The sequence below is a fragment of the Lolium perenne genome, chromosome 2, assembly GCF_019359855.2.
Source record: "Lolium perenne isolate Kyuss_39 chromosome 2, Kyuss_2.0, whole genome shotgun sequence".
Taxonomy (NCBI): Eukaryota; Viridiplantae; Streptophyta; class Magnoliopsida; order Poales; family Poaceae; genus Lolium; species Lolium perenne.
Window position 1 is genome coordinate 230513488 of NC_067245.2, and position 19908 is coordinate 230533395.

The 19908-nt window shown below is 53.7% G+C and overlaps 1 protein-coding gene across 1 annotated transcript; it reads left to right on the plus strand.

Annotated features, from left to right (window-relative positions):
• Window positions 1-9942: 9942 nt before the first annotated feature.
• On the plus strand, window positions 9943-13559 carry LOC139835749 (uncharacterized). The gene is made up of 4 exons (XM_071825612.1): window positions 9943-10025; window positions 10097-10649; window positions 10777-11322; window positions 13515-13559. Exons 1-4 carry the CDS (start codon window positions 9943-9945, stop codon window positions 13557-13559), a joined length of 1227 nt encoding a protein of 408 aa, XP_071681713.1.
• Window positions 13560-19908: the final 6349 nt, after the last annotated feature.

Consider the following 19908-nt stretch of genomic DNA (forward strand, 5'->3'; position numbering starts at 1 on the left):
CTGCTGTTTTTGGTTCCAGAAAGGCTGTTCGGGCAATATTCTCGGAATTGGACGAAATCGACGCCAAACCTCCTATTTTTCCCAGAAGGCTCCAGAACACCGAAGAAGAGTCGGAGGAGAGCCAGGGGGGCCCCACACCATAGGGCCGCGCGGGCCAGACCCTGGCCGCGCCGGCCTAGGGTGAGGCCACCCTGTCGACCCTCCTGCGCCGCCTCTTCGCCTATATAACCCCTTTCGACCTAAAAACACAGTACCAATTGACGAAACTCCAGAAAGACTCCAGGGGCGCCGCCGCCATCGCGAAACTCCAATTCGGGGACGAAGTCTCTGTTCCGGCACCCGCCGGACGGGGAAGTGCCCCGGAAGCCATCTCCATCAACGCCACCGCCTCCATCATGCTCCGTGAGTAGTTCCCCCATGGACTACGGGTTCTAGCAGTAGCTAGTTGGTATTCTCTCCTCTATGTACTTCAATACAATGATCTCATGAGCTGCCTTACATGATTGAGATTCATCTGATGTAATCGGTGTTGTGTTTGTTGGGATCTGATGGATGATACATTATGATTAGTCTATCTATAAAGTTTGTGAAGTTATTGTTGCTGCAATCTTGTTATGCTTAATGCTTATCACTAGGGCCCGAGTGGCATGATCTTAGATTTAAGCTCTATACTTATTGCTTAGATTGTATCTACAAGTTGTATGCACATGTCACTGTCCGGAACCAAAGGCCCCGAAGTGACAAGAATCGGGACAACCGGAGGGGATGGCGGTGATGTGAGGGACACATGTTTTCACGGAGTGTTAATGCTTTGCTCCGGTACTCTATTAAAAGGAGTACCTTAATATCCAGTAGTTTCCCTTGAGGCCCGGCTGCCACCGGCTGGTAGGACAAAAGATGTTGTGCAAGTTTCTCATTGCGAGCACGTACGACTATATACGGAAAACATGCCTACATGATTAATAATCTTGATGTTCTTTCTTAATGCTTTGATTCCTATCAATTGCCCAACTGTAATTTGTTCACCCAACACTTGTCACTTATTGGAGAGTTGCCACTAGTGTAGATCGCTGGGAACCCCGGTCCATCTCTCATCATTATATACTCGTTCTATATGTCATTGGAAGTAGTATCAACTATCTTCTGGTGCCATTGCTCTCATATTGCTATTCTTTATCGTGTTATGTTACTCTTTGCTCTCATATTACTGCTACTTTCACATCACCCTTGTTGCTAGTGCTTTTCCAGGTGCAGCTGAATTGACAACTCAGTTGTTAAGGCTTATAAGTATTCTTTACCTCCCCTTGTGTCGAATCAATAAATTTGGGTTATACTACCCTCGAAGACTGCTGCGATCCCCTATACTTGTGGGTCATCAAGACTGTTTTCTGACGCCGTTGCCGGGGAGGCATAGCTCTACTCATAAGTTCACCTGGGGAGTACACTCTACCTCTCTCTCTGTTTTATTTTGTTTTGTTTTGCTTAGTTTACTTTTGCCTAGTTTATTTGTGCTTAGTTTATTTCTGTCTAGTATTATTTTCCTTAGTTTACTTTTGCTTAGTTTATTTTTGTCTTGTTTTATTTGTCTCATATACCCAAAAATCCATAAAAATTTGAAAAACCGAAAAATTAAAAACTGCTGTTATGGGAGAACCTACAACCTACTTGGAGCTTATAGAATGTTATAATAATTATAGAGAATCAAGAACTGGTAAAATAATGAGTGCTATGATAGAGAAATTAAATACAATTGCTAGAATCCTGCTTAGACGCCATGATATAAACTGTTGCTCTCAACAGGATACTAAACATCTTAAATTTCAATGTGGCTTTAGTGAGGAATTTTTTATTAAGAGCTATAATCGGAATTGCTATATTCATTATGGGTTCGAAGAGGTAGAACAATTTGTCTTATTTATGGGAGCCTCTGAGATAGAATCCTTCATGGTTGAGAATTATGAAACTTGTGCTATTTGTAAGGACCTTAAAGATTATGTCTCTACTATCCTTAATTCTTGCATAGAATGCTACAGTAGGAATCCTTATATCCTTGATTATAAAGAGAGACACATTAATGCACAAGAATGCACTCGCAATTTGCAGGAACCGGTGGAAGAAGAAACTGATGAACCTGAAAGCTCATTGGATGAAAAAGAGGAGGAAATTGATGAACCTGAAAGCTCATTGGATGAAAAAGAAGAGGAGAGCGATGAAAAAAAGGAGGAAGAATGGATTAGCTACCCATGCCAACCTTCTAATGAGAGTAACTCTTTATCTCTTACATTATTTGATTGTCCTCCATGCTTACCGAAAGAGGTTGAATGTTATGTTCCTGTGGATTCTCTTGAAATATTCCCTATGAGTAAAACTTGTGAGAATAATTATGCTACTGTTATTTATGATAATCCATGCTACTTTGATAAATCTTATGATAATGCTTTGTTTGTGCCTGATGTCGAAATGCATGGTACTAAAGAATTTTGCTTAGCAAATGTTTATGATAAAGCTCTAGATGATGGTCCTATGTTACTTGATACTATTAATTGTACTACTAATGAAAATGGGATTGGAGAGTCCTTGAATTATTCTATGAGTCCCATATCTCTTGAGATTGATCAACTACCTTGTTATATTATTAATAAAAGTAAGTTTGAAAGTTTTTATTCCACTATTCTTGAACTTGATAAAAATTATGTGTTTGGAAATCATGAGAAGCATGCTGCATGTGATAGTTATATTGTTGAGTTTGTTCATGAAGCTAATGAAAATTATTATGAGAGAGGAAAATATGGTAGTAGAAATTTTCATGGTACTAATACACCTCTCTATATGCTGAAATTGTTGAAATTACACTTGTTCTATCTTCCTATGCTTGTTACTTTGCTTTTCATGAACTTGTTTATTTACAAGATTCCTTTGCATAGGAAGCATGTTAGACTTAAATGTGTTTTGGATTTTCCTCTTGATGCTCTCTTTTGCTTCAAATACTATTTCTTGCGAGTGCATCATTAAAACTGCTGAGCCCATCTTAATGGCTATAAAGAAAGAACTTCTTGGGAGATAACCCATGTGTTATTTTGCTACAGTACTTTGTTTTATATTTGTGTCTTGGAAGTTATTTACTACTGTAGCAACCTCTCCTTATCTTAGTTTTGTGTTTTGTTGTGCCAAGTGAAGCCTCTAATCGAAGGTTGATACTAGATTTGGATTTCTGCGCAGAAACAGATTTCTATCTGTCACGAATCTGGGTCTAATTCTCTGTAGGAAACTCAGAAAATTATGCCAATTTACATGCGTGTTCCTCAGATATGTACGCAACTTTCATTAGTTTTGAGTTTTCTAATTTGAGCAACGGAAGTATTTATTTAAAATTCGTCTTTACTGGCTGTTCTGTTTTGGCAGATTCTGTCTCTATTTTTTGCATTGTCTCTTGTGGACTTTAAGCGAGCTTTTCTAGACATAGAGAGCTGTAGCTATTGTTTTATTCAGTTCTTGCAATGTGCCACTACAGGACCAAGGTGGATTCAAATTTTTTGAGTACTAACCCCTCTAATGAAGTTTATGAGAAGTTTGTTGTGAAGGAAGTTTTCAAGGGTCAAGAGAGGAGGATGATATATGATCAAGAAGAGTGAAAAGTCTAAGCTTGGGGATGCCCCCGTGGTTCATCCCTGCATATTTTAAGAAGATTCAAGCGTCTAAGCTTGGGGATGCCCAAGGCATCCCCTTCTTCATCAACTTATTAGGTTCCTCCCCTGAAACTATATTTTTATTCGGTCACATCATATGTGCTTTACTTGGAGCGTCTGTGTGCTTTTATTTTTGTTTGTGTTTGAATAAATTCAGATCCTAGCAATCCTTGTTTGGGAGAGAGACACGCTCCGCTTTTTCATATGAACACTTGTTCTTCGTTTTACTTTTAATGTTCAATGATAAAAGTTGGAAGCTATAGCACTTATTATTATTTGGTTGGAAACAGAAAATGCCTCATAATGTCTTGGATAATTTGACACTTGGCAATTGTTTTGAGCTCTCAAATAGATTAAGTTTTTTCATGTGGTTTAAACCTATTAGTGGAGAACTACCGTAAAGCTTGTTGAAATTGGTTTGCATAATTGATCTCTCTTAAGGTCTAGATATTTTCTGGTAAAGTGTTTGAGCAACAAGGAAGACAGTGTAGAGTATTATAATGCTTGCGATATGTTCTTATGTAAGTTTTGTTGTACCGGTTCATACTTGTGTTTGCTTCAAACAACCTTGCTAGCCTAAGCCTTGTACTGAGAGGGAATACTTCTCATGCATCCAAAATCCTTGAGCCAACCACTATGCCATTTGTGTCCACCATACCTACCTACTATGTGGTATTTCCTGCCATTCCAAAGTAAATTGCTTGAGTGCTACCTTTAAACAATTCAAAATGCTTCTCAATTTGTGTTAATGTTTTATAGCTCATGAGGAAGTATGTGGTGTTTATCTTTCAATCTTGTTGGGCAACTTTCACCAATGGACTAGTGGCTTCATCCGCTTATCCAATAATTTTGCAAAAAGAGCTGGCAATGGGATTCCCAGTCCCAAATTAATTAACCTAAATAGACACTCCTCCATGGTATGTGATTGTTGGACGGCACCCGAAGGATTCGGTTAGCCATGGCTTGTGTAAGCAAAGGTTGGGAGGAGTGTCATCATAATAAAACTAAAATAAAAAGGCACTCCTTCATGGTATGAGATTGTTGGTAGGCACCCGAGGATTCGGTTAGCCATGGTTTGTGAAAGAAAGGTTGGAAGGAGTGCCACCCAAAACTAAAAATAAAATGGGAGCCGCTCTTTGAAGGTTTGTCTGGCAAGGGGGTTAGAGTGCCCACTACCATTCGTTGACAACAACAAACACCTCTCAAAACTTTACTTTTGTGCTCTCTTTATGTTTTCAAAACCAAAGCTCTAGCACAAATATAGCAATCAATGCTTCCCTCTGCGAAGGGCCATTCTTTTACTTTATGTTGAGTCAGTATACCTACTTCCTTCCATCTTAGAAGCAAACACTTGTGTTAACTGTGCATTGATTCTTACATACTTGCATATTTGCATTCATCATATTACTTTGTGTTGACAATTATCCATGAGATATGCATGTTGAAAGTTGAAAGCAACCGCTGAAACTTATATCTTCCTTTGTGTTGCTTCGATGCCTTTACTTTGAATCTATTGCTTTATGAGTTAACTCTTGTGCAATCTTTTGATGCTTGTCTTGAAAGTACTATTCATGAAAAGTTTTGCTATATGTTATCTATTTGTTAGCAACTATAGATCATTGCCTTGAGTCACTTCATTCATTTCATATGCTTTGTAATAGTATGATCAAGGTTATGTAAGTAGCATGTCACTACAGAAATTATTCTTTTTATCGTTTACACTGCTTCGGACGGCAGAGAACTAAGCTTTAGGGATGCGATACGTCCCCGACGTATCCATAATTTCTGTCGTTCCATGCTTGTTTTATGACAATACTTACATGTTTTGCTTGCACTTTATGATGATTTCATGCATTTTCCGGAACTAACCTATTAACGAGATGCCACAGTGCCAGTTCCTGTTTTCTGCTGTTTTTGGTTCCAGAAAGGCTGTTCGGGCAATATTCTCGGAATTGGACGAAATCGACGCCAAACCTCCTATTTTTCCCAGAAGGCTCCAGAACACCGAAGAAGAGTCGGAGGAGAGCCAGGGGGGCCCCACACCATAGGGCCGCGCGGGCCAGACCCTGGCCGCGCCGGCCTAGGGTGAGGCCACCCTGTCGACCCTCCTGCGCCGCCTCTTCGCCTATATAACCCCTTTCGACCTAAAAACACAGTACCAATTGACGAAACTCCAGAAAGACTCCAGGGGCGCCGCCGCCATCGCGAAACTCCAATTCGGGGGACAGAAGTCTCTGTTCCGGCACCCTGCCGGGACGGGGAAGTGCCCCCGGAAGCCATCTCCATCAACGCCACCGCCTCCATCATGCTCCGTGAGTAGTTCCCCCATGGACTACGGGTTCTAGCAGTAGCTAGTTGGTATTCTCTCCTCTATGTACTTCAATACAATGATCTCATGAGCTGCCTTACATGATTGAGATTCATCTGATGTAATCGGTGTTGTGTTTGTTGGGATCCGATGGATGATACATTATGATTAGTCTATCTATAAAGTTTGTGAAGTTATTGTTGCTGCAATCTTGTTATGCTTAATGCTTGTCACTAGGGCCCGAGTGGCATGATCTTAGATTTAAGCTCTATACTTATTGCTTAGATTGTATCTACAAGTTGCATGCACATGTCACTGTCCGGAACCAAAGGCCCCGAAGTGACAAGAATCGGGACAACCGGAGGGGATGGCGGTGATGTGAGGGACACATGTTTTCACGGAGTGTTAATGCTTTGCTCCGGTACTCTATTAAAAGGAGTACCTTAATATCCAGTAGTTTCCCTTGAGGCCCGGCTGCCACCGGCTGGTAGGACAAAAGATGTTGTGCAAGTTTCTCATTGCGAGCACGTACGACTATATACGGAAAACATGCCTACATGATTAATAATCTTGATGTTCTTTCTTAATGCTTTGATTCCTATCAATTGCCCAACTGTAATTTGTTCACCCAACACTTGTCACTTATTGGAGAGTTGCCAGTAGTGTAGATCGCTGGGAACCCCGGTCCATCTCTCATCATTATATACTCGTTCTATATGTCATTGGAAGTAGTATCAACTATCTTCTGGTGCCATTGCTCTCATATTGCTATTATCGCTGTGTTATCTTTGTTACTATTTGCTCTCATATTACTGCTACTTTCACATCACCCCTGTTGCTAGTGCTTTTCCAGGTGCAGCTGAATTGACAACTTAGTTGTTAAGGCTTATAAGTATTCTTTACCTCCCCTTGTGTCGAATCAATAAATTTGGGTTATACTACCCTCGAAGACTGCTGTGATCCCCTATACTTGTGGGTCATCAGCGGCCACACACTAAGGCGGCGCGGCCTGGGCCTTGGCCGCGCCGGCCTGTCGTCTGGGGCCCTCGTGTGGCCCCCTGACCTGCCCTTCCGCCTACTTAAAGCCTCCGTCGCGAAACCCCCAGTACCGAGAGCCACGATACGGAAAACCTTACAGAGACGCCGCCGCCGCCAATCCCATCTCGGGGGATTCAGGAGATCGCCTCCGGCACCCTGCTGGAGAGGGGAATCATCTCCCGGAGGACTCTTCACCGCCATGATCGCCTCTGGAGTGATGAGTGAGTAGTTCACCCCTGGACTATGGGTCCATAGCAGTAGCTAGATGGTCGTCTTCTCCTTATGTGCTTCATTGTCGGATCTTGTGAGCTGCCTAACATGATCAAGATCATCTATCTGTAATGCTATATGTTGTGTTTGTCGGGATCCGATGGATAGAGAATACTATGTTATGTTGATTATCAATCTATTACCTATGTGTTGTTTATGATCTTGCATGCTCTCCGTTATTAGTAGAGGCTCTGGCCAAGTTTTTACTCTTAACTCCAAGAGGGAGTATTTATGCTCGATAGTGGGTTCATGCCTCCATTAAATCTGGGACAGTGACAGAAAGTTCTAAGGTTGTGGATGTGCTGTTGCCACTAGGGATAAAACATTGATGCTATGTCCGAGGATGTCGTGGATGTAACCACGGCAGATGCTACAGGGGGTAGCACTTCATTGATGCGAGGGGAAGGGAACATTGCCATCTACGGGTCGAGGTGCAAGAGACGCAAGGGTTTTACCCAGGTTCAGCCCCTCCGGAGAGTAAAAGGCCTACGTCCTGCTAGATCTTTATTGCTCAGTGGAGAATTACAATGGGGGGTTTCGATGGGCGGCTACGCCGAGAGCTTACAGGGAAGATTGGATCTCGAGTAAGGTGTCCTCTAGGGTTTAAGCTCGGGGGTTTATATAAGCACCCCCGGCCTAGGGTTACATGGAGATAACTCCGAATCATATCAGTTGCTACTAATCCGGGATCCGCTATCCCTCTCGCAAGTAATCTTCTTGTCCAGCCGTGTGGACCTCCTCCTTGGGATCACGGCCCAGTCGCCTTAGGGCCCAGTCGCTTAGGCGACTGGCGATCCACCCAAGCCTCTATCTTCATGGCGACTGGGACTGGCGACCCACCCCCTAGGGGCATATCCCCATCAGTAGTCCCCAAGCGCGGTGGTGAAGAAGCGCGGATGCGGAACAAGTCTTGGAGAGGCGCGGTGATGGATCAAGATGAGTCGCCGCCGGGCTTCCAAAGATAAAGTCGCGGGTGCGGTGGCAGTCTCGCCGCCATAATTTGATCAGTCGCCGGCGTGTGACAAGCCGGCTCTAGCCGATCGCCGTTTGCCGCCGACGCGTAGTCACCATAGAGACACGTGGAGAGGCCAACGGCTAGATTTCACGTTGACCGAGGCGCACACCGTCTGCGTGTTGTTGACCGTTGGGCTCGACATGACCGCTAACGGCTAGTTTAACGGCTATTCAGCCGGTGACGGCGCAGATCTCGACCGTTGATTGCGGGGCGGCGATTCCGGGACAATTCAACGAACAGATCTCATCCTCAATCTGAGCGAGTGCGGGCGGTATAAAGGGTCGCCCCTAGGATTAGGGTTCAACACTCCTCCGCATTCATCCCCCATCTTCTCTTCATCTCATCTTCATTCCACACTCCACACGCATCCATGGCGGCGAAGGGTTGGGGCAGAAGAGTCGAAGGTCACGCGGGAGTCTCTCCTCCCGTACGTCGCCTCCGGAGTCATCCCGGAGTTCAACCAGGAGCGATGGCGGGTTCCGCCGGCGAACGAGACGGAGCCCCTCCCACGGCCCGGGGAGTTCGTGATCTTCATGAGCTTCCTCGATCGCGGGTTCGCTCTCCCCACCTCCGATTTCCTCCGGCAGTTGCTGGCCTTCTACAGCATCAAGGTTTCCGACCTCGGGCCGCACAGCGTCCAGCAGATTTCCCTGTTCGTGGCGCTGTGCGAATGCTACTTGGGCTGTCCGCCCTACTTCCCGCTGTGGGTGTCCATCTTCCACGGGCGGGCGACTCGGGCCAGCAAGAACAGCGAAGCACTCATCCCGAACGGGGGGATCACCTTCAAGGTGAAGTCCGGGGAAAGCTTCATCGACATGGCGCTCCCCAACAAGGCGCAGACGCTGTGGCGTCGTGTCTGGTTCTATACCAAGGAGTACACTCCCCGGGCGAGGTATGCATTCCCCAATACAGTCCCGAGCCGAGCGTCCCGCGGCGCCTCAATGTCCGGTTGCTGCCGCGCGAGCAGGAGAAGGTGGTGAAGGATATGCGCCAGCGATCCAGGCGCTAAAAGATGACGGCTTTGACAAACGGCGGTCGACATGTACAACTGTTGGCTTGGCCGGCGGCTGATCCCCCTGCGGTGCCGAGCTCACCCCATGTGGGAGTACCGGGGACAGAACGACCGCACCCGGTCGACGGCGACCGAGTGGGACGAGGGCGAGTACCGGAAGGCGCTCGCTAAGATCACCACTGCCACCTTTACTTCCTTCGAGGACGGCTTGCAGCCCTACACCGAAGACACCCCAGCGCCTCAGGTAATGCTTCGCATGGCGACTTCGCACGGCTTAGCCGCGCTTCTTCCTTTCTGACTTGTTCCTTTGATTCGATTGCAGCGTTGGCAGAAGATCGCGGACCACCTCCCTCCTCTCGCCGGAAAGGAACCACCGGAGATGACCGAAGGCGAGGAGGAAGAGGTCGACGAGGAGGAGGAGCGCACCGAGTCGGACTCGGAGGCGCGGGACTTCATCAGACTCCCGCGCGGGTCGAAGAGGGGTGCCGAGTCCTCGTCCCAGGGCGCGGCTGAAGAGGAGGCGACCTCCCGTCCGGAGGACAAGGCGGAGCCCTCCAAGGAAGGGGCCGAGCCGCTATCGAAGCGACTGCGCCCCACTCTCCTGGAAGGGTCCATGAGGCTTCAGTGTCCCTTGAAGGACGCGATCGATGCGGGAGCTCGGGCCGGTCCGGGCGTAAAAGCGATTCCCACGGTGAAGTAAGTATTTCTTGTCGAATTTATCCTTCCTGCGACTGGACTGAGTGTCGACTCACCTCGCCTCTCTGTAGGTCCAAGAAGAAGACCTTGGCGAAGCCGCCCGCGGCCGGGGTGGCGGCCACGAGGGCGGCCGAGGCAAAGAAGAAAGCCGCGGAGAGGAAGGCGGCGCCGTCCGACCTTGGGGGTGCGGGGTCGGCTCCAGAAGAGCCCGCCGCCGGGAGTCAAGCGGAGAAGGAGAGCACTAGCCACGTCGAGCCCACCGCCAACGTTTTTCCTCTACCCAGCATGGCTCGCGGGGGCATGGCGAGTGCGGCGACGGGTCCGGACGTTGCTCCGCCTGTGGTGGAGGAGGAGTCGACTGACATTGGATCGACCGAGGGGCAGAAGGCACCCGAAGTTGAAGAGGACATCGTCGAGGAGGGCGGCCTGTCGGAGCCACTGAAAGAGCGCCGGTCCAAGGCCGCCAGGGACCGCGCCCCGCCCAGTGACACCGACACGCGGACGGGCGAGGTTCCGTCGACTGAGGCGGTGATGCGAGCGGACGGGGCGACCGAGTCGCGTCATCCGCCGCCGTCTTCATTGACCTTCACTGAGCTCCACACGGCGCTTGGCGAGGCGCATGTGGTAAGTGTCGCTGAACACGTGGCCTAGTCACCCCCAGTCCCCGAGGGTCGACTTGGTCTGAAAGGGCGAGTCGAGTCTCTATTGCTTTTTGTTTGTTGACCTTGGCATTTTTGTTTGGTTTCCGTAGGCGGAGATTAAGCGGCTGACCGCGCTTGTGGAGGAGGCGGCGCAGAAGAACCGGAAGCTGATTGCCCTGGGCAGTAAGTCATGCCCACTCGCCGTCCTCATTCAGTGTCACTGGCCCGGGCGTTCGTTCTCACCGTTTCCTTTTCTTGTAGCAGAGGCGCAGGCAAAGGCTCTTGCCGAGGCTCGGGAAGGGTTCGTCAAGGAGTCCTTCTACCGTGAAGCCGAGTTCCGGGCGCAGCAGGCCGAAGAGGCCCGGAAAAGGGCGAAAGCGGAGGTGGCGGAATTGACGAAGGTCCTGGAGCAGAAGGGCCGGGAGCTGGAGGACGTCATCACCGAATACAAGGTGAAGCTGGAGGCCGCGACTGATGCGCGGGACTCTGCACGTGGGGCTGCCGCGTCTCTGCGGGAGGAGGTGGCGGCCTTGAAGCAGCAGCACGCCAAAGAACTTGCTGCGGAGAAGGAGGCGTCCGAGGGCATCGTCTGGCGGTGCAGGCCGAGAAGACCAACTTCGAGGCTTTCGTCAGGGAGATGTCGCGGCAGATTCTTGGTAAGTTCTTGTTGTCGCACTTCTTGTTTTATTTGCCGGGGGTTTGAGTATCTGAACACGGCGAGTCGGCCTCGGGGGTCAGTCCCCGAGCGTGGCGGGTTGGCCTCGGGGGCCAGTCCCTGAGCGTGGCGAGTCGGTCTCGGGGCGATCCCCCGAGCGTGGCGAGTCGGCCTCGGGGGCCGTCCCCGAGCGTGGCGAGTCGGCCTCGGGGGCCAGTCCCCGAGCGTGGCGAGTCGGCGTTGAAGGAAGTTCTCATTTTTCCCTTTTCCTTGTGTTGTTGACTGCAGGTACGTGCGACTTCGTGGAGACGGCGACTCCACTGGAATGCTCACGACCGCGACCGCGCGTATCATCGCCTGCGCGGGGGAGATACTTGCCGCGCTCCGTGCACGAGCCCGCGGGAGGTGATTCCGCGGGACACGCCATCCGTCTTCAAGGCCGTGTCCAACATTCCGGCTGTTGTTGACTGGCCGTCGCTCTTCCTGCCGCGTTGGCATTACCATGGCTCGAGCATGGTGCTGGCGCATTACTACTGAAGGGTTCGACGTGGAGGAGGTCACCGCTGGCTTCCCCTCGGAGATCGGGGAGTTCGATGTTGCCGAAGTGCTGCGGCTGATGGATGCGGTGCGCCCCTTCGCCGACCGAGTGCGGCGACCGCGGACTTGGAGACTCATATCCCCAGCCAAGCGGCTCCTGGTGACGCGGAGAAGGAGCCGGGCCCGGTGGACTACCCCGCGGAGCGCCTCTTCCATGCTGCTGCCGCCGGCTCGCTGTCTACATATCCGGTCGTGGTGTACACGCCGAAATTTAAATCACGGCGATGACGGCGTCGAGCCTGTCGTAGAGGGGGCTCCGGGGTCGTCCTCGTAGTTTCCTGAGTACCTGTGTAAGAAGTAGCTAGATTTCGCGAGCGGGTGTTAGTTGTAAATAGAATGATGACTTTTGCTTAAATGTGATTCGGTGGTTGCTTTTGCATTATTTGAGACGGCGATGCATTGGAGTTGGTTCCGACTATCCATGGCCTTCGGTCGATCGCCTTGCGACCCCAATGAAGGCTATCGACTTGACTGTTTTCCTTTTCGAGCTGGGCGTCCCCGCCGCGATACGTAGTCATTATAGTACGAATAGCAGCCTCATGGGTGGAGTAGTGGTGTGGTGTAGTTTGCGCTGTTCGGATGTAGCGCGCCACTCGTCGTGGCTCGGTGAGCCGGTCGCTAGGCGACTCCAAAGGGGATCATTGCGGCGTATTTTCCTTGGCGAGCCGCGGGTCCGTTTTGCGGGGTCCCTAGTCGAAGTACTTAGCCACGCAATTCGCCAACCTAAGGTAGAGGAGGGCATTGGTGTGCTTTATAACGTAGCACAAGGCGGTCGCCGAGGCCCGTGGGGCTGGCCGAGCGTGCGGCCCTGCCGTGGGTTCCAGTCGCCGTTTTCACCCGATGGCGTGAGAGATGGTGGGTGACCGGGCCTGGTGTTGCGCCTCGGTCACGCCGCCATCCCGTGTTAGCCCGGCTACTTGGCCGATCGTGGACTTCTCTCTTCCAGCAGCGGCGACCGGAGGTCTCTCAGTTCCTAGTCGCTTGTCGCGGCGACTAAGCCGGTATGTCCCGGGATGAGAGATGACGATATTTGGCGGGTGAAGGAGAGGTAGTCGGAGCTTGAGATCAAAAAAGGGTCGGCGATTTTTATTACCCTCTGAATTTTCGGATTACATTTTTCCCTTAGGTATAGAACCGCCGGAGGAGGTTGATGTTCCAGGGCGCTCCACCTCTTTAGTGAGCGGCTCGCCTTTGTCGTCCTTGCGGACGTCGATGAGGTAGTAGGAGTCGTTGCCGAGTACGCGGCTGACGGCGAATGGTCCTTCCTGTGGCGGGGACAGCTTGTGCATCCCTTTCTTGTCGTGGATTAGCGGGAGTACCAGACCGCCGACTTGGAAGTAGCGACTCCGAACGCGGCGACTGTGGTAGCGACGGAGGTCCTGCTGGTAAAGGGCGGTTATGGAGAGTGCGAGGTCTCTGGCCTCGTCGAGGAGATCGATGTCATCTTGGCGAGCTCGCTCGTTGTCTTCTTCGGCGTAATTGGCGACCCGAGGTGAGTCGTAGGCGATGTCCGTGGGCATGACGGCCGGTGCCATATACCAGGAAGAAAGGCGTGAAGCCGGTTGACCTGTTAGGCGTTGTGCGGATGCCCCATAGTACCGAAGAGAGCTCCTCTGCCCAGCAGCCGGCTGCGCGCTCTAGGGGCACGTCCAGGGGTGGTTTGAGTCCGTGCAGGATGCTGCAGTTTTGCTCTTTCTGCTTGGCCGTTCGACTCGGCGAGTGCGACTAAGGCGAGATCGAGTCGGATGCCCTTTTCGTCGCAATAGTCTGCCTTGTCGCGGTGGGCGAAGTTGGTGCCGGTGTCGGTTCTGATACGGTGTGGGTCGCCGTGCCGATAGTTGGGCTCGCGTAGGAACTTTGTGGCCGTCTTCCCGTCGCACTTCTTTATGGGATTTGCTTCTACCCCTTTTGTGTACTTGACCACCGCTACCAGGAGGTGAGAATATCCGCCGGGGCCGTTTTGAATTTTCCCACCATGTCCATGCCCCATACGGCGAAGGGCCAGGTGAGGGGATGGTCTTCAATGCCGATCCTGGCATGTGCGATCGGCTTGCATGCTTTTGGCACCCGGCGCATGAACGGACAAGGGCGATTGCGTCTTCGTGGGCTGTTGGCCGGTAGAAGCCGTGACGAAAGGCCTTGGCGACGATTGACCGCGCGCCTGCGTGGTGGCCGCAGTCCCTGCGTGGATGTCGCGCAGAATGTTGCGCCCTTCCGCCGTGGTGACGCATCGTTGGAACACTCCCGAGACAACTGCGCTTGTATAGCTCATTGTTGATGATGGTGAAGGACTTGCATCTGCGCACGATGGCGCGTGCTTTGGTTTCATCCATCGGCGGTGCCGGGCTCTCGAGGTAGCTTCTGTAGGGCTCGGTCCAATCGGTGCTGTCGACGGCGAGTGCGACTAAGGCGGAGTCGGGAGCAGGTGGCTCGGCAATGTCCAGCTCGCGCGGTGCGCGCACCGAGGGGTGGCTGAGGATGTCCAGGACGACGCCCGGAGGAGGTTGAAGTCGCTTGGACCCGATTCTGGCTAGCGCGTCGGCTTCTTCGTTCTTGCGCTGTCAACCCACTCGACGACGTGACCGGCGAAGCTAGCGCCGGCTTGGTCGACGGCGCGTTTGTATGCGATCATGTTGGCGTCTGTGGCGTCGCAGGTGCCGGAAGTTTGGCTGGCGACTAGGTCGGAATCGCCGAGGCAGCGCAGCCGTGTTGCGCCCATCTCTTTTGCGACTCGCATGCCGTGCAGGAGCGCCTCGTACTCGGCCATGTTGTTGGTGCATGGCTCGAATCTGAGTTGCAGGACGTACTTCACTGTGTCGCCCTTTGGTGATGTGAGGACGACTCCCGCGCCTGCTCCTTCGAGGTTTTTAGAACCGTCGAAGTGCAACGTCCAATGTTTGAGGTCCGCGGGGAGCTTGGCTGCTGGGCCTCTTCCCGGAAGTCGGCGAGTGCTTGAGATTTGATGGCGTGGCGTGACTCGTAGGTGATGTTGTGGACGCCGAGCTCGACTGCCCACTTGGCGATCCGGCCAGTTGCGTCGCGGTTGCGGATGATGTCGGCGAGTGGTGTTGAGGCGACTACCTTGATGGGGTGCTCGTGGAAGTAAGGGGCCAGTCGCCGCTGGGCCCTGAGGACGGCGTACACCAGCTTCTGGTAGTGTGGATACCGTTGCTTGGATTCGATTAAGGCTTCGCTGATGTAGTAGACCGGGCGTTGTACCGATTGCTCCCTTCCTTCCTCCTTCCGTTCGACGACCATGACTGCACTTATAGCGCGGTTCGACGCGGCGACGTATAGGAGCATGGTTTCTTTTGGCAGCGGGGCCGCGAGGATAGGGGCATTTGAGAGGGCGTGCTGGAGTTCCTCTAGGGCCCGCTGCGCCTCGTCTGTCCACCGGAATGATTCCGACTTCTTGAGCAAGCGGTATAGTGGCATGGCCTTGTCTCCGAGCCGGGGTATGAAGCGACTGAGGGCGGCGACTCGACCGGCGAGTTTTTGCGCGTCGACTAGGCATGCTGGCTGCTTGGTGCGCATGACCGCCGATGTCTTCTCCGGGTTAGGTTCGATGCCTCGCTTGGAGACGACGTAGCCTAGCAGCTGTCTGATGGAACCCCGAAGGTGCACTTCAAAGGGTTGAGCTTGATCTTGTACCGCCGTAAGTTGGCGAATGTTTCGGCGAGGTCGCCGACGAGGTCGGTCTCTGTCGAGTCGATTTGACCACCACATCGTCGATGTAGACATGCACGTTGCGGCCGATCTGGCTTTCTAAGCAGCTGTTCATGCACCGCTGGTACGTTGCTCCGGCGTTCTTGAGGCCGAAGGTCATGGACGTGTAGCAGTAGGCGCCTAGGGGTGTGATGAATGCAGTCTTCTCTTGGTCTTCCTTGGCCATCTTTATTTGATTGTACCCGGAGTATGCATCAAGGAAGCATAGCGACTCGGACCCGGCGACCGCGCGTCGATAATCCTGGTCGATTCGCGGTAGGACGAATGGGTCCTTGGGGCACGCGCTGTTGAGGCTTGTGTAATCGATACACATTCGCCACGTCTTGTTCTTCTTTAGCACTAGGACTGGGTTTGCCAGCCATTTCGGGTGCTTGATTTCTATGATGAAGCCGGCAGCGAGCAGCCGGTTTACTTCTTCGGCGATTGCGCGTCGCCGTTCTTCTCCCACAGGGCGCATTGCCTGCCTAACGGGTCGCGCGGTGGGATCGACATGTAATTTGTGCTCAGCAAGTTCTCTCGGGACACCTGGCATGTCAGATGGTTTCCATGCAAAGATATCTCGATTCTCACGGAGGAACTTGATGAGCGCGCTTTCCTATTGGGCGGACAGGCCCGTCCCAATGGTAACTTGCCTACTTGGATCGTTTTCTACAAGATCTACTTGGCGGGTGCCTGCTGCGGCCTTGAAGGTTGCTGCGGACGAGTCGAGCTCGGTTGGCTTCTCCAGGATGGCGGGGTCGTTGCGGTCGGCCGGGTACTTGGCGAGCTCGGCGGAGTTGTCTTGTTCGTCGGCGATGACGGCGTCGGCGAGCTTGGCGCTGTCGTCCTCACATTCCAATGCCATCTCCGGGTCGCCATGGACGGTGATGACGCCTCGAGGCCCTGGCATCTTCATCATGTTGTACGCGTAGTGTGGGGTCGCCATGAAGCGGGCGAACGCTTGTCGGCCGAGTACGCAATGGTAAGAGCTTTTGAAGTTCACCACCTCGAACGTTATCCGCTCGGTCCGGTAGTTCACGGGCGTGCCGAAGGTGACTGGCAGCGTCACCTTGCCGATCGGGAAGGCCTTCCGCCCGGGGACGATGCCGTGGAACGTGACCTTGGTGTTTTCAAGGCGTGAGTCCGGCAGGCCAAGCCGCTGGAATGTGTCGTAGTACATGATGTTGATGGAGCTTCCCCCGTCCATCAGGGTTTTTGGTAGCCAGTAGTCGGCGACCTTGGGCCTGACGACTAGCGCCACTCGCCCGGGGTACTCGATGCGGGGGGCGTGATCTTCGCGGCTCCAGGTGATGCTTTGCTCGGACCAGTTGAGCCACCGGGGTACGTCGGAAAGTATGACTGCGTGTACCGCCACTGCCCTTGCGAGGACCTTCCTGTCCCGCCTGTCGCCGACCCCGGTGAAGGTGTGGAGCGAGCCGGCGCTGCGACCGAAGCCCTCTCCCTTGTGCTGGTCTTGGTCCTTGGCGCGCTCCTTGTGCTGGTTGCCGCCGTCGTTTTCCTTGGCGCGGCGAGCTCTTTCTATCTGCTTCAGGGAGTAGCAATTTCCCGTCGTGTGGTTGGCGGGCTTGCCCTCCTTGCTGTGATAGATGCATGGTGCGTCTAGGAGGCTGCGGGCGTCGAAGCGCTTGGGCTGAGGCCGATCCTCCCGAGGTGGACGAGTGTCGCGCCGAAACGATTTTGGCTCGCGCTGCTCGTAATCGGTGGTAGCAACTAGCTCGTTGTGTCCTCCCTCTCCGCGGCGCTTGCCGTTGTTGGACCGGCCGGCGAAACGGTAGTCGCCACGCCGAGGCTCCGTGTGCGCAGGGCGGCGATTGCGTCGTTGACCGTACTCGTCGTCCGAGTCGACTGTAGGGTCTTCATCGGCGTAGCGGGTGGCGATGTCGAAGAGCTCGGAGATTGAGATATTGTCCCTGCTGACGCGACGGAGCTTGGCGCTTAGTGGTTCGTACCGGCAGCAGCGTCGGAAGCGATGGGTGCCGTGTCCGTGCTGATGCCGCTGGAGGTCGTCCACATGTCCTGCCGCCGCTGCACCCACCGGCGGGTCGACTCGCGCGGGCCTTGGACGCAGCGATCTAGGTCTTCTATGGTTGTGGCACGGGTGTATGCGCTGGCGAAGTGCTGGATGAACGGCGCGGGCTTCTTCCCAGGAGTCGATGCTGTTGACGGTGAGGGTGTTGAACCAATGCCGATAGACGCCGTCCATCATGAGGGGCAGGTATCGCGCTGCGAGTAACTCGCAGTGGCCCTGGATCCCCATTGCCATGGCGTAGGAGTCGATCCAGACAGTGGGGTCAATGCTTGTATCGTACTTCTCGATGTCGCGGGGTCCTTTGAACCCCACAGGGTACGGCTCGCCTCTAATCATCGGCCCGAAGCAAGCGGGGCCGATTCGGGTGAACGCGCTCTGGCGCGGGGCTTCATCGGCGTGGCGGTCGTTCAATCGATTGCGCGCCCGCCATTCTTGGTCGTTGACGATGTGGGTTCGGGCGTCGGCCCGGCTGCCCGTTAGCGGCGACCATCACCCGCGCGGGGCGCGGCTCGACTCGGTTGTTAGACGAGTGGGCCGCGCGCGGTGCTGGCGGCGGGCCGTTGTTGGCGTTGACGATTGCGCGGTTTGCCGCGTCTGACGACGCCGCGCGACTGGCGGATGTGCGCGAATAGAGTCGCCCCTGCGAGTCGGCTGCGGCGTGCTGCTGCTCCAATGCCTTAGCTACCAAAGCCTTGGCGTGCTGGACGAGGATCGCGCCGTCTCCCGTTTCGGGGATTCTTGCGAGGACGGCCTGCGCAGCTGCCACGTTGTCGGCTGGAGACGAGTGCAGTGGTAGGCCGTTGGCGTCGACCTCTGCCCGAGGAACTTCGGGTGGTGGTGGTGGGGGTGGCGGTGGTGCTCCGCGCGCTGCTCTATCTGCAGCAGCCCGACTTCCTTCCGGGATGTCAGGGTTTTGGACTCGGGCGACCCGGATTTCTCCCGTCTGGGTCGTCGAAGTTCCGGCGTGCGCTGGGCAAGGCGCCCGCGCGCGCGCGCACCAGGCGCCGGCGGTGCCCCTGCTGACGATAGAGGGCCACGGCCCTTACTTCATCTTGCTCGAGGCGGAATTTCTGCCTTTCGGCGAGCTCCTTTGTCCACTGCTCCTCGAGGGCCGCCCGGTGCGCCTCGATCTCGGTCGCGGTGGCGGTTGCGGGGAGGGGAGTGGTGAAGGCGTCGACTGGGATCTCTCCTTCACCCCCTGCCATGAAGACTGCGGTCGGGTAGCGGTAACGCGGGGCCTCGACAGAGTCCGAGTCGTAATCGCTGCCGAAGAGGGAGAGGATGGAGTCGTCTTCGAAGCCACCTTCGAAGTCGCTCGGGTGGGAGACCAGGGAGATAGAGTCCTTGGTCGATGCTGTGGCGATGGAGCGGGCAGTCGGGGACGCAGCGGTGGATCCCGCAACCGACGTTGTAGCGATGATGTCGGTGAAGTCGGCGTCGATCGCAGCGATGATGGATTTGATGGCCGGGATGGTGTCGGCGGAATCGGCGACTGGAGCGGTGTCGGCGGAGTCGGTGGCTGCCGAGGCAACGGTGGAGTTAGCGGTCGGTGCCACGACCGCCGACTCGGCATCGTCTCCCAGGGCCGCCTCAGCCTCCGCGTATACCTCGCCGGTGACCGGGCGAGTAGCGGTGAGGAGCTGCCCGGGCGCGAAGGGGTCGTGTGAGCGACTGGGGCGAGGCTCAGAGGGATCGCTGACGCCGGCGAGCCCAACGAAGAGGTTGATGGAGCCGATCGGCACCATCCAGGCGTGTGTGAGAGGTGACGAGGCGGGCCGGTAGGTGCTTGGCTGGATGTGGAAGAAATTGCCGGTGGCGATCATCCTGCCGGAAGCAACCGGCCGCCGAACTGGCGAGTAGGGCCTCGCCGTAGCTCGAAGGCTTGATGTCCCATGCCCCACGGTGGGCGCCACTGTCGTGGATGTAACCACGGCAGATGCTACAGGGGGTAGCACTTCATTGATGCGAGGGGAAGGGAACATTGCCATCTACGGGTCGAGGTGCAAGAGACGCAAGGGTTTTACCCAGGTTCAGCCCCTCCGGAGAGTAAAAGGCCTACGTCCTGCTAGATCTTTATTGCTCAGTGGAGAATTACAATGGGGGGGCTCAGTCGGCGGCTACGCCGAGAGCTTACAGGGGGAGATTGGATCTCGAGTAAGGTGTCCTCTAGGGTTTAAGCTCGGGGGTTTATATAAGCACCCCCGGCCTAGGGTTACATGGAGATAACTCCGAATC